Source organism: Ctenopharyngodon idella, chromosome 22 (genome assembly GCF_019924925.1).
Source record: "Ctenopharyngodon idella isolate HZGC_01 chromosome 22, HZGC01, whole genome shotgun sequence".
In the NCBI taxonomy this organism is placed as follows: domain Eukaryota; kingdom Metazoa; phylum Chordata; class Actinopteri; order Cypriniformes; family Xenocyprididae; genus Ctenopharyngodon; species Ctenopharyngodon idella.
Genome location: NC_067241.1, coordinates 30,294,973 through 30,310,109, shown reverse-complemented (window position 1 = coordinate 30,310,109; position 15,137 = coordinate 30,294,973). Strand labels below are relative to the sequence as shown.

The following is a 15,137-nucleotide window of genomic DNA, read 5'->3' as shown; positions in this document are numbered from 1 at the left end:
TGCCTTGCAACCATGGAGACATTTGTGAGAGACGCTGCGCATCACGCATCATATTAGGTTTCTTTATTTTGCAAAAAGCATACCATTTTGTTTTAATTCTGAGTGTACACAAATAAAAGAAGACATTCTATAGTTTTAATTGATATATTACTTCTGTCTCTATGACAAAAAAATGACAGAGTATTTTAAGTCTGTTTTGCTGCAATGTGAAAAAAATCCTGCAAAACACGCCGGCGCGTTTCCCGACTCCAGAGGATTAAAGGGAACCCCTGGTGTTAAGACTTGTATGGCTTAATATAACGTAAATGATGTCTCTTACTGAAATATGTAGTAGAAAACCCATTAAAAAATTTACGTTATTTAAAAAAACCCATGACATATTTGGACAATGGGCGGCGCCATTTTCTTTGCGTTCTATGTTGGTGACATCAAATGGTTGTATTCACTGCTCTACTGACACTGTCATATTGCTATTTTAACGCAACACAACTCGGAATAATATACGATGCCACATTGTGCAGCTTTTGGTTGTAATTTTCAGTCGATGAGCCACAAGAAAAGCGATGCAAGTCTTTACTGCTTTACTAGTGATAAGGGGAGAAAAGAATAGGAAGTTGTGCAGAATGTGGACGAATATTTCAGCGCTATGGGAAACATCTTTAGTGGTGACCAGCTGTGAATGTGTATAAAACGTCAATGAAATTGACCTAGATTTTCAATAGCCTTGATCGTGACGTCATCAGAATGTGTCGAGTCAGAGGCTATAATTAGATGAACCACATGTGCATCTGCAGGACTTTTGTCTTCAGAGGCCATTCTGTGAAGCATGTGTGACAAGCTCTGCTCAAGCTCTTTCTTTCTTTCCCTTTGTTAGGAGTTAGATTTGGCAGGCAGTGCGCAGAAACTTTCTCTCTCATTCCTTTTTCATCTCTGTCACACAAGTGAAAAAGTGATCCATATATATTATATTAATATATTAAGCGATATATATATATATTTTTTTTTATTAGGGGTGTCGCAATATACCGGTATTGACGATAATCGTGATATTCAAAGCATGAAATATCAATATCGTGTTAATTTAGGGTGTGACAATATAACGGTATTGGCGATAACCACAATATTTTAAATGAATAGGAGGCTTATAATATCATGACATGTAAATACTCCAGCGCCAGTACCTGGTTGACCTCTCAGGTGGCAGTATTGCTCCTTAACGCTGACATCTGTCAAACAAGACGACGACGCAGCGCGCGCAGCTATTCCGAGAAGAACCATGTCGTCCGAGCGGGAGAGGCTCTGTCCACACCCGAAAAAAGTAAAGTAAGCTCGACAGTATGGGAGTTTTTCGGCTTCCAAGAAAACAGCTCCTTAGACAACCCAATCTGCAGGATTTGCCTAGCTACAGTCAGTGCGTAGGGTGGCAACACCACCAACCTTTTTACCCACTTCCGTGTCCATTACCCTGTGGATTGCGCCATTTTACAGAGAGTAAGTTGCGATTATTTTACTAGTCATGGAATGGGAAATGTTATATTAACCTATTAACAGCGATTTTCTGTGTCCATATATTTAAATAAAGGGTGATTCTTTTAATAAGTACCGCGTTTTCTTTACTCGTCTTACGCTGCATTCACACGGGGCGTCGGCGTTAACGCTTGACGGAGGGCGTGTCTGAAGCTTGTGTTGACGCGACCGTTATCGTGATAACAGCCAATCACATTACTTTCCGGTGTTGCATGAACGCAATTAACTAGCGACTGCTCTAGAGTGTTTGAATAAGGTGATCTGATTGGCTGACGCCTGCGTTTGCGCTTTAAAAGTTGAGAAGTCTTCAGGTGTGTTCGACATTGGCTGCGGCTGGATGTAACTGATCGGCGAGAGTAGCCGCATGCAGGCGGGGAGGAGCTGAAAACGGAGACTTGAAGTCGGACACTTTCTGCTTCTCGTAGTGACGCTCACGCTGCGTTTGCATACTTTATCACAGCTGAAGTGAAATAAATGCAATATTTGACTAATACACTGATGTTTTAGAGACATTTTCATTCAATACTTTGTGTACCGCTTACAGCTTCTGTTTTTACAAGAATAAAGTTCAACATAAGCATATACTATATAAAAACTAATGTAGTGGGGTCTAAGTTTTTAATCAGTATTATTTTGATAAACATGACACAATACAACATCACGACTACATGAAAAGAGCTTTAATCCGGCCAATCGTGAAACAGCTGTGTCGTCATCAGACCTCGTGCAGCTCCTCTTGAGAAACTGCGCTGGCTGACTCAGGTGGCTGATCTTGAATTGCTCTCGTGGTACTTTGAAGCCATACGTCACAGTCACAAGGCGTCGGCGCTGTCTCAAGTCGGACAAAATTTCTTACTGGCATGCACTGCTTCAAGTCAGCCGCCGATCGGTCTGTGCAGCGCTGCACCAAGTCGAACAAGCTTTTCAACTTCTGCCACTTGCAACGCGAGTGAAGCGACGCAACGGAACCCACAATTCAGTTCGTCAACGCATGACGTCACCCATTCAATGTAAACGAGAAGCGTTAACGCCTACGCCCCGTGTGAATGCAGCGTTACTCAGCCTGATGTAGCTATGCATGCAGTTATATGCCCTCAAAATTCAAGATACACGGGCATTTTTGCCCCGACGAGTTTTTGTCATTATATCTCATGTGATAAGATGTAGTTGTATTACAATATTACACGAGCAAGAGAGCAGTTTTCCCCAAATCAGCACAAATGCAATGTTCATTTAACATTTAAATGAACAATGCGAGTTACATTTTAGACACAGTATTGTTAATATTGTTTTTTTGGGGGGTTTTTTTCTTTATTTTGCCAACAAAAATTTCAAAATTATGAACAGCAGAACAGAACCCCTGTGCAACAGACAGAAATGTTTTTGTTATACTGACTGAATCCGTGTTTAGAACGAATCAGTTTAATGATTAAATGACCCATTCAATAAAGACGGTCACTTGCTTGCTTCCTGAATGAATCAGTCATTTGAACAAATCGGTTGAATGAATGACTCACTCACTCATTAAGACAGTGACTTGCTGCCACCTACTGGCAGTTTAGTTTCATATTTAAAGTACATTTTAATTAAAAAGTTAAAATTAGAAAAAAATCCATATTTAAATATTGAATTAAATTTATGTAGACAAATTGTAAATGCTGTGTAAATATATTAATGCCACTTCTCATTCTGTGTCACCTCTGTATTCCAAAGATGGATTAATTATTTCATAACAGCCATAATGTATAGGCTACTTAGTAGGCCTATTAATTTTTATTTCTTCAGGTCTTAAAAAGCCTTAAATTTGACCTTAAAAAATGTGCAGCAACCCTGAAAGAGAAAAACTAAATAAACAAAGTAAAAATTATTTAGACTGATACATTTTTTCCCCCAAGGATTCTATAGATATCGCGATAAATCGATGTAGTGAATTCTTTTGGCTACAATAAAAAAAAAAAAAAAAAAAAATATATATAATATCGTGACAGCCCTAATATTATATATATATTATATTATATTATATATATATTATATTATATATATATATATATATATTTTATATATTTTCATTGAAGAGAAAGTACGAGCGATCAAAGCAAACGGTGTGTGCCTCCGTGTTCGCGTCCCATCTCCGAATCAGACAAACACCAGTATTGCTTTGTTTGGGGGAAGAGCATGCTGTCCTTGCGCTGGAAAAGGGCGAGTACGAGCATTGTGAACTGTTCACAGTTAAAATGCTCCGTGCTCGTCTGGCGTACTTCCAAGGGCCAGCACCCACAGTATGATCGTGGGGCTCGAGAATGGATTTAGCTGACAAGCGGGAGACAGGTCCTGCCCTATTGCTCGTTTTGTCACCTGATCCATGCATCCACTCACGTGATCTCAATGTGCACTCTGGTGCTTCTTCAGCTCACACGGGGGATGACGATTCTCTTTTCAAGCTCGCTGCTTCTGAGCATTCTTCGCAAGAAGATAAATCCGTTGAGGAATTACTCGAGGTAGTGACTCGGGCTATGGCCAGATTACAGCTAGACTGGCCACAGGAACAAGAGACCCCCAAACGCTCTAAGCTAGAGGTTAACAAACTAGTGGCTAGAGGTTAACGAATTAAAGTCATGTAGAAAACCGTATACCTCCCGTATCTTTGTGCCCTCGACGTCGATTTATTGCAATTTCTTCCTCGCCGCATTCAGGGGGAGGGGCCATCAGCCACCCAGTCCCAACCGGTCCTTCAAAAAGGGAGGCTCAAAAACAAAGTGTAGCGAGTCGAGCTCCCCCTCGCTGAGATTGGGGATCATCTCGCCGCCCTCAGCAGCCTCCCAGGCAAGACTTCAGGACTATTTTATCTAAAAAGACAAAGTCCTAATGGTCTTGCGCCCAGCCCTGTGGGGATGGTCCCCCTTGGTGGCTGCCCCCCGCCACCTCTGGTGCTTCAGGGGGCAGCGGTTTCCAGCGAAATGTTAGGTGTTCACTGACGGGCTGGGGAGTGATCTTAAGGGGAATGGGAGGGCCATCAGCTTGTCTGGCACATCAACTGCCTAGAGCTGATGGCTGTGTTTCTGTCCCTGAAATACTTTCTCCAGCAGCTGAGAGGCTGTCATGTCTTAGTGCGGATGGACAACACAACAGCAGTCTCTTACATAAATTGCCAGGGAGGTCTGTGTTCGCACCACCTGAGCTTCTCGTTCCTGCTTTTTCAGGGAACAGGGTTACAGTCAAGTAACCCGGGGTGTTTTAAAGGGTAAAAACAATCGTCAGGCCGCTGGTGCCCTCTGCAGGCATTTGTTATAATACATAAAGAACATTAGTTGTACAATTCAATACATTATGTATTTTGACAGTTTTGTTCAATAAAACCATTCGATTACTTGCTTTTAATACTTTACTTGAATCAATTATTATTGTGTTATTGCTATTATATAGTTATTTTTTAAGCCATATGTGTAAGTTAATGTTTTGTTGTGGACGTTTATAATGTTCGTGTTAGCAGTTGAGCTATATGCACGATGGGCATGTTTGTGTCAGATTTACAACGCGTGAATTCATCCACTTCATTCGAAATACACGGATGGATGTAAGTGTCTGGTAAATTGGGAGAAGAACAGGGTAAACTTTATAGTTGCTTGCCTTACTCACAGTATGTAATACATATCAGATATGAATATAATGCGTAGTCTAATTATAATGGAAAGGATTATTATTGCAGCTTCCTTAGACATCAGTGTATATTTTACAAACTCTAAATGTATTGTTACTAGTACTTATGTGTATTTAAATATCCAAAACCTAAAATAAACATCATGTGGTTGAAAACACTGAATAGTTGTGATAAATGCCAAGCACTGAGTGCATCCGTCTCTGGCTCAACGCCTGCGCCCAGAGGGGGAGGGACGTTCAATTACTCGTGTAATTGTCAGAATAATCAAACGATTACTCGATTACCAAAATAGTCGTTAGTGACAACCTTAGTATGGTTATGGTAACTACAGGGCTACGTAAAATAAAAAAGAATTTTGCAAGATCTAGTGCTAAACAAACTGGATATTTACACAACAGTACAAGGTAAAGATATAGAATACCTTTTCATGACTTGTGGAAGCAGATGTTTCTTTTTGTGTCAGGTAGATTCCAAGATCACTCAAATCAACATCTTCCATCTTATAGGTGCCCTTGTCCATTTTACGCTTAAGGGTTGAATACCAATGGTTCTTTATGGAATTATCAGTCCTATCAAACATTACCAAATGCTTTCTGAGTACTGAGTTCATATAACCGTATATAACACTTATAACAGTAATTACAAATTAGGGATGAACCGATACCAATACCAATATCGGTTATCAGTGTGCGCGCTCTCTTTCTTGCGCGTGATCAGTTCTCCTCACGCCTGTATGGTCAAATGCACACATAGTTGTCAAAATTTCCATCTTTTGTGGAGTATCTCACGTAAAAACAGTCGGTTATGGCTTAAGTCGACGTAAACATTTGGGTGAAAACAGGATATGTGTCAGTATCCATGGATTTGGTCTTAAAGGGACCGTAGCCTATATTTGTCATTAATGTTAATAAAACAACAAAAGATGTTAAATAAATGTATACATGGTAAATAAACCTACTGTATCTGAAAAATATTTAATTTGTATCTCTACAGTATTTGTTGTATTGTTTGTAATTTGTTTGTAAATTTCTTTTTATATAACAACAATTATATATATTGGTAATTATGCCCTTTGAAGATTATTGGACACTGTGAAATTTTTGTGACAAGCACATAAAAATTATTACTTTTTTCATGAGAGTAATAATAAAGAAGCTGTCCTACATTCATTAGTCTCACTGTGTTGTGCTTGGAAAACTGCAACATCACCAAAAAGAGAGAGAGAGAGAGAGAGAGAGAGAGAGAGAGAGAGAGAGAGAGAGAGAGAGAGAGAGAGAGAGAGAAATTAACCAGAAAAAGAAGTATCGGTACTCGGTCCTTAAAAAATGGTATCGGTGCATCCCTATTACAAATAAAGATACAATAAATGACAATATATAAGACTATTTAACTCTAACTATAACAATACAGATATATTTTAACAATACAAACAAGACTTTAAAAATCTACAAATTTCTTTAAGCTCTAAATTACCTTCCAGGGAGAAACTTTGCAATTTGTGCCCAACGAGATCCCAGAACACAATGGTATTTTATGATTAGAAGATCCTCCTCTTTTGTCCAGGGTGTCTTAATCACAGAAGGGTCAAGGTGATTATGCCACCGCTCTCTGCACTGTTTGCCCCTTCGACCTTTTAGGTGCTTTGCAATTGTGCTCCACTTCTTGTCACCATACAAAGACACCAGCTGAATGAGCTACAGAAAGAGAAGACAACAGTTAGACAGCTTTTGACAAGATGTTCCATTTTGGAATAAATGTTCCATCTTCAAGATAATACTTCTTAGAAAAGAATGAGGATATCCATGGGCTCCATGCATTTTGTGCAATGGTGTGGTTGTCTGATAACACAGAAGCAAACTGTGGCACTCAATTAATGCCATAAAATTAAAATATAGGGCAAGTGACACAAAACCATGCCCTTTTGTCCAGCCCTGATACTTTAAGTCTAATAAATACACCAATTAATGCTCACCTTTTCATCTTCTTCTTTGGTCCAGGTTCCTTTAATGAGCTCTGGGTCTAAGACAACTGTGAATCTGTATTTACAGTCCTGTGCGGAGCGCCCCTGCAATAATATATAATTCCATAGTTCCCACAATTTCTCGAATATGTACAACCACAAATATACAAATAAACACTTCAATATTTATGAATTAACACTTTAAATTAGAAATCACTCACAGGTAGGTAGCCTGCAATCAGTTCCCACTCATCCCTTCCAAACCTCCCCACGAGGGACGCAAGACTTTCATCCTAAAAGTTAGCCATAAAACAAACCACCAGAAAAAGTTTACCTTTAAAAATGTGCATGTTACAAGGTTGAATATCAAGAAACCTATCAAGAACATGTCATATTTTGGTCATATTGTACACCAAAATGAAAAGAAGCTATTTATAAGAATTTATATTTTGTTTAAAGACTATTGCGATTTTTTGCATTGTGACTTTTTTTTAACAATTAAAGATTACATTTTCATATACTAATTAAACAGTTTTGCCATTAATCTCACCAGACACACACACGCACAAAAAAAAAAAAAAAACAACAACAAAAAAAAACATTTTCAGTGTTGGGAGTAACACATTACGAGTAATGCATTACAAGTAACGCGAGTTGCATAATCACATTACTTTTTCCAAGTGAGTAATGCATTACTTTTAAAGTTACAACAAAATATCTGAGTTACTTTTTCAAATAAGCAAAGTTACATTGTTTTCCCATTTATTGACTGACAGCTCTCCTGTCCCCATGTTGAGAGAAATCAGGAGTGAGTGCAGAGTTGTTGTGTGCGCTGTGTGAAGGTGATGGTTATTATAGTTCTAGACTAAATGTGAAAATGCATTTCCTCATCTCAGATTCAGTATTCCTCATATAAAATAAAAAATAAAGTGAAATGCAAACTCAGAATGTTATGCAAACCTGCAAGAATTAAAAATGTTAAATTACACAAATATACTTTATGTATTTAATCTCACTTTATTAACCAATGTCTTTGCTGCTGACCTTTGATGATCCAATCCAACCATACAAATAAGCAAAAATTACTTTAAACATCACATTTCTGTTTTTAATTGCTGAAATAAGAATGTTGAACTTTCTTCTCCTGCGCCCTTTTCTTCTGCAATCCAGCATGGCAGCACTGCTGAAAGGTTTGTTTGAGCTGCACCCTCTACTGTACAGGTGTGAATCAGCATTTCCTTCAGCCTAATGCTTATTCATTTCACTTCTGGTGTGAGCCTTTAGATTTGCCAATATCATTTTTTTTATTTAAAAAACAAACAAACAAGCAAACCCAGCCCAGATCAGAAAAGTAATGCAAAAGTAACATAACATTATTTTCCATAAAAACTAAACGCAATTAATTTTTTTAGGGAGTAATGAGATATTGATGATATTGGTTTCAGAGTTTTTAAACACAAAAACTATCCAATATTAATAACAGAAATTAATGTTATTTTCCCCATCCATAATACATCTTGAAATTCACCCACAAACTGGACTTGAAATTTACTTTCAGCTTCACTGTCTAACATTTGTTTTCAGTTTATACTACGGGGCTGTTGAATGCTCGAATCTGATTGGTTGACCAACGTTCTAAGGTGTGCAATTATTTTCAGGGAAACGCACGGCTAAAGTAGTTCTAGGCAGGTCTTGACCGCAGTGCAGTTCCATATCACTTAACCAAATGTTTTCAGTTATTTTAATAGGTCCTACAGCCTACAACCGCAAAAGAATCAAAACCCACAATGACACCGACCAAGCAAATATAGTAAACAATAGGATGAAAACGACAAATTATTACCACATGGTTTTTGCCACAAAATACGTTTTATTGTGTCCTGAAAGCAAATACTCTCTCGCTCTCTCTTTCAAACGTACACACGTACTGTATAGAATTTGCCAGCGCTGCTCTGACAAATTAATCAGTAAAATAGTTTAGCAACTTAAAAGATACATGACTCACCAGCGAGGTAATAACTGTGCGGTTCTTGAGGTAGATAACTTATAGTTTTGCTATTAGTAGAGACACTGGTGCCGTGAGAGACGCACAGACTCAGGTAGACTATTTCACATATGCTTATTCTCTCTCTCTCTCTCAGCTGTGTTAATAACTGTATCAACTGTATTAGTCTGCTATCAATGGCTCAAGCCTCTGTTACTAGTTCTGAAATGACGTTTTGGAATTAGCAATGGAGGCTTGGGATGAGATGCGTAAGAAATTAGTCCCACACACAAGAGTGTTTTAAGGACAAATGTCTTAAAATACAACATCGGAACAGTGTCTTAAGGTGAGGTAACCATAGTATAAGTGGAATAATTGACTCTGGGCTGTTGAATTCCCTCCGCTTTACGTCGTGGCCGCATTACCACCTCGGGTGTGCATTATTTTTTAAGAATTCAACAGCCCACCATCAATTATTCCTTACATATTCAAATACATGCTGGAATCATGTACAATTAATTAATTCTAGAAAGTGATGTATTATCTTATTAATGATTTAAATGCACCTCAGTGCTTTAGCTCACCTCTTTTGAAGTCCATCTGCTCTTCAGTCGCTCAATATCTTCATCAACATCAGACTCAAGATCAGTCACACACTTAGGGTTAAGACTTACCATAGCTTCCATTACACTACAAATACAGAGATGAGAATCAGCACACCAAATAATTGCTTCTGCTTCCAGCTGTATTTTTGTTGGAATGTTTGAATTTGTCCAGTTCAGTTGCTTAGCACTGGCACTGGCATGTATTATTTGAGCCAAGTGCAGAGTTTAACTCCAACCCTAAACTGGAGCTGAACGCTGCTATACACTTCTATTAGTGATGTGACGGTGAGGAAATTTTCCCACCGGTTAATCGACGTGTGACAACACTGGTAATACTGGTATCCGTAGGACGCTGGAGTTTTCCCCCCCTTTCCCTCGCTTTTAAATCGTTTATGGTGTGTCCACTGGCGCAGAGCAGAGCGAGCATTTTCAATTAATTCCTATGGACTGAAAACACTCACTCCACGCCAGTGGACATGCACCATTATGAATGGCCATGCGCATTTTACTTTCACTTTCGAATTAGTGAATTGTTAATTAGTTAATTAGTCAATTGCTTTAACGATGGGTTCATTATTATTCTTAATGAAAAACACAACAACAAAACAATACAATAAACTCGCTTAAATAGGCGCTTTTACATTTTGCCTTGAAACCAAATCTTCTGCCATCGTACTGTCAGTCAGGAGTGAGGCGAAATGGGCGAAGTGAGGTGAAATCTGACTCCTGCTGCTGATCTGTGCTGCGTTCCTCATTGCTCTTGTTGGGCTCATACTGAATTGAGCAGACGCGTTCAGTTTTTAATTGTAGCGTCTGTTCTCCAACTGAACTAAATGATTTTTATTACTAAAATAAAATAAGTTGCAGAGTTGTTGTGTGCGCTGTGTGAAGGTGATGGTTATTATAGTTCTAGACTAAATGTGAAAATGCATTTCCTCATCTCAGATTCAGTATTCCTCATATAAAATAAAAAATAAAGTGAAATGCAAACTCAGATTATTATGCAAACCTGCAAGAATTAAAAATGTTAAATTACACAAATATACTTTATGTATTTAATCTCACTTTATTAACCAATGTCTTTGCTGCTGACCTTTGATGATCCAATCCAACCATACAAATAAGCAAAAATTACTTTAAACATCACATTTGTGTTTCATTTTTTTGTTTTTAATTGCTGAAATAAGAATGTTGAACTTTCTTCTCCTGCGCCCTTTTCTTCTGCAATCCAGCATGGCAGCACTGCTGAAAGGTTTGTTTGAGCTGCACCCTCTACTGTACAGGTGTTTTTAATTGTAGCGTCTGTTCTCCAACTGAACTAAATGATTTTTATTACTAAAATAAAATAAAAACGACAGTGGGGGCAGTGTCGCAGCGGGCAAGTGATGAAACCGGTGTTGCGGCTGAATACCGGTGACACTGGTAACACCGACTACTGCAGCAAGCCTAACTTCTATGGACCCTCTTCACAGACTGTGATGATGCTTTTCCACAGTTATTGCAAATCTATTCAAATTTTTCATATTTTCATTTTTAATAAATTTAATACACATTTATAACACTCTACTTTGTGTTATATTACCTTGGCAGTAAATGACAAAAAAAAACAAAAAAAACAATTACCGGTGCTGCGAGGGTGTTTCTAATACAACAACTGAGTGACGGCAAATTTGACATCTTTTCTCTCTTCTGACCAACGTAATCAATAGGGATGTAACAATATCAAAATCTCACGATACAATAATACTTCGATATAAATTACATGATACAATATTTAAAAAAAAAAAAAAAAAGACAAATGAAGACTTGGAAAAATTGCCATAAGTGTTAAACAATGATTGAACATTGCAATGATGTACAAATTAACCATGTCATATCCTGTCCTCTTTTCTTTATCCTCTAATCATAACTGTTGCTTAGAGGTGAGATATAGTATTAGAGTTAAATGACCTAAAACTCCCTTTTATAAAATAAAATAATTGCACCAGCTGGACCTTGACAAAGGTAACATCTATTATTTTTTCTAACATTCTCAAGAGTTGTATTTGTTAACATTAGTTAATGCACTGTGAAGTAAAATGATAACATTAACAAAGATTAACAAATATATTGCTCATGGTTAGTTCATGTTAGTTAATACATTAACTAATGTTACCAAATGAACCTTATTGTAAAGTGTTACCACAAATTCAACACAAATAAGATGCTTGAACACACATGTAAGATCCAGACTGGTGAAACAATATTTTTGTAAGTTGGATTCATAAAGACTTCATTTCTTTCTAAAAGAATGATTCAGTGATAGAGACATTTTTAACAGTAATTTGTTGCCACCTAGTGGCGTAACAATGCAATCGATACAGTGGTTATTAGAAGCACTTTCAAAAGGTGATTTAGGCCCAATCCCAATTCTCTTTTATACCCCTTCGCCTTTCCCCTTCAAATAGAGTGGCAAGGTGTACGGGTGAAAATATTCCCCTAAGAAATGGGACACCACTACTACACCATTACACACATCATCATACCTAGTTTTATTCTTTTATTAGAAACCAGGCGCGAGCACATTTAACAGATTACTCAATCCCTACGTTTTGCGCTGTATTTTGGACTTAAGAAAACGGCGCTTGGTTTCAGTTCAAAAACATATGAGCCTTCAGTTTCTCAAGACGATACAGAATGATACAGAATGTACAAGACTAGTGGAGCCGCTCTTCCATCGGGCCAAGCTTCATTCCGTGCCGAGCCAGCCGGTACAGATATGGTTTTGTTTTCTACTTTGGTGCTGCGATAACGGAGCTCTTTGCAATGTAATACAAACGAGTCAGTTGTTGCCTTGGTAACACAAGAGTTTACAGATGATACAATATGTACATAGTGACTGCGCTATGAAGGATGACAGATATTTCTTTTAACTGTATTATTCAGTTGTGTTCACATCATTCAAATAGCGCTTTTAGCAAGCTATGGAGAAACTGGCAGCCAGGTAACACACAAGTGATCAGTCCTGTGTGGAAATATCACTACCATGATCACTACACGCATTCTAGCAGCATGGTAGTCGGTGTATGCTTGGAAATTTCTCATACCCCTTCGTTCGAAGTGTGGTCCTGAAAAATCTTCGTTTGAAGGGCTATCAGGCCCTTCCCCTTACCCCTACCACTCAGCCAAAAGAGAATCGAGACACTCCTACCCCTTCACGTGAATGCACAAAACGAAGGGGTAGGGGGAAAGGGGTAGAATTGGGATTGGGCCTTATTCTATTTTGATTGGTAAAGTAGACATCAGCGTATCTGAATAATACACTTTTGTACGGTTCTGTGATAACAGACCCTTTTCAATTGGGTCAAATTCTATAGCGGTGAATGAGAGAATACAATAAATATATTTTTTTGCGTTTCCATTTGCTCAAATAGCAAAAGAAAAACTCCACAATAGTGTTTTCACAACTTTCAAAAAGAGGAAAAAATTAATAACGATTAATAACGGCAGTCAGAAGAGAGAAAGATGTCATTTTTACTGTCACTTCCATAGCCGCTGTATTAGAAACACCCTCACAGCAGCGTTAATTAGTTTTTTGTAATTTGATGCAAAAAAATTTGAAGGTAATATAATACTAAGTATAGTGTTATAAATAGGGATGCACCGATACCATTTTTTAAGGACAGAGTACGAGTACCGATATTTTTTTCCTGGTACTCGTCGATACCGATGCCTATACATTTATTAATTTTTTTTTTCCTCTCTCTCTCTCTCTCTCTTTTTTTTTTTTTTTTGGTGAATTTGCAGTTTTCCAAGCACAACACAGTGAGACTAATGAATGTAGGACAGCTTCTTTATTATTACTCTCATGAAAAAAGTACTAATTTTTTATGTGCTTGTCACAAACAAAGAACAAAAATTTCAGTGTCCAATAACCTTCAAAGGGCACAATTACCCATGTATATAATTGTTGTTATATAAAAAGAAATTTACAAACAAATTACAAACAATACAACAAATACTACAGAGATACAAATTAAATAAACTTGTTTTTCAGATACAGTAGGTTAATTTACCGTGTATAAATTTAACATCTTTTGTTGTTTTATTAACATTAATGACAAATCACACTTTGGATAATACATATGAAATGAAGGACACATGTAGGACACAGGCTACTGACACACATCCTGTTTTCACCCAAAAGTTTACGTCGATTTAAGCCATAACCTACTGTATTTACGTGAGATACTCCATACAATGGACATTTTGACAACTACATGTGCATTTGACCATTCAGGCGCGAGGAGAACTGATCGCGCACAAGAAATGTGTCATTGTGTCATCTGTGTCATTCAGTGCGATTCCACCTATCCCGCCTTCACTAATCGATAACGAATTGTGATTGAAAGCATGCAGTTCGCAATGTGTGGGTTGTCATTATTCATTCTGAAGTATTTCCACACCTCTGAGGCTGACATTGTTTCTGCTGCTGCCACCGGTGTCTCTGTGCACGGAAAATTCTGTCAGTTACATCACGCGAGGTATCAGGGGTATTTTTACGAGTACGAGTACAAGTACACGAGCTTGGTATCGGGCCCGATACTGATATCGGTGCATCCCTAGTTATAAATGTACATATGTTTAAAAAAAAAAAATATATATATATATTTTGCAGGATTTACTGTATTGATGACCGTTAAAATGCGTCATGACAGTCTGTGAAAAGGGTCTATTGGAATATTTGTAACAGAAATGATACTGAGTATTTGACAAGATTGTTTGTGAAGCTGTTTAGATCTAAACATGACAACTCTCTTTAGATCAATGGCAGGGGGGAATGCAGATTTGAATGTCGTGATTTTATTTTTGTCAAAAGTTTAATATACACAGGCGAATTGTTGTTAGGAATGGACTACTTGCACAACTACTTCCGCGTTCTACTTATTACGGCTCGAGCGTTTCCGGTCAGCATTCAGCGCACTTATATACAGAGAGCTTCTCATGAAAAAACAGATTAGTACGTTTTAGGGCTGCCAAATGTTTTTTAAACAATTAATCATATTCTCTGCATTAACATTAATTATGTTCAACCTGTTGAAATGTTTATTAATATATTTTCCTTCCAAATGCGCATACTGAATAATAAATAAATATATTTCCCCACTAACCTTCCGCCGTCAAGTGCTTGTCTTCTCATTAGCAGTGTTTTTCTCTTAGTCATCATATTTCATATGATGTTAAATTTACATTTAAATGAATTTGACTGATAAACACACTTAAGAAAGCGCATGGTTTTACTATGGTAAGTGTAGTAAATGGGTGAGTGACAACGCATTATCACAATGGCAAGACTATTTTACGTTACAGTTGCACTGCAAACAAAAACAAGTTAAAATTGTCAACCATCGCTGATTCCCTCTG

At 37.6% G+C, this 15,137-nt stretch overlaps 1 protein-coding gene across 1 annotated transcript in view; it reads right to left on the bottom strand.

Moving 5' to 3' along the window:
- Positions 1 to 15,137, bottom strand: part of mybl2a (v-myb avian myeloblastosis viral oncogene homolog-like 2a) — a 46,131-nt gene that overhangs the window by 26,515 nt on the left and 4,479 nt on the right. Inside the window, exons 3-7 of the mRNA XM_051880504.1 lie at positions 9,714 to 9,819; positions 7,367 to 7,438; positions 7,158 to 7,250; positions 6,659 to 6,879; positions 5,607 to 5,754 (exon numbers count right to left, since the gene is read on the bottom strand). Of these exons, the coding sequence (XP_051736464.1) occupies positions 5,607 to 5,754; positions 6,659 to 6,879; positions 7,158 to 7,250; positions 7,367 to 7,438; positions 9,714 to 9,815 (636 nt within the window). The 5' untranslated portion in view covers positions 9,816 to 9,819. The remainder of the gene's footprint in view (positions 1 to 5,606; positions 5,755 to 6,658; positions 6,880 to 7,157; positions 7,251 to 7,366; positions 7,439 to 9,713; positions 9,820 to 15,137) is intronic.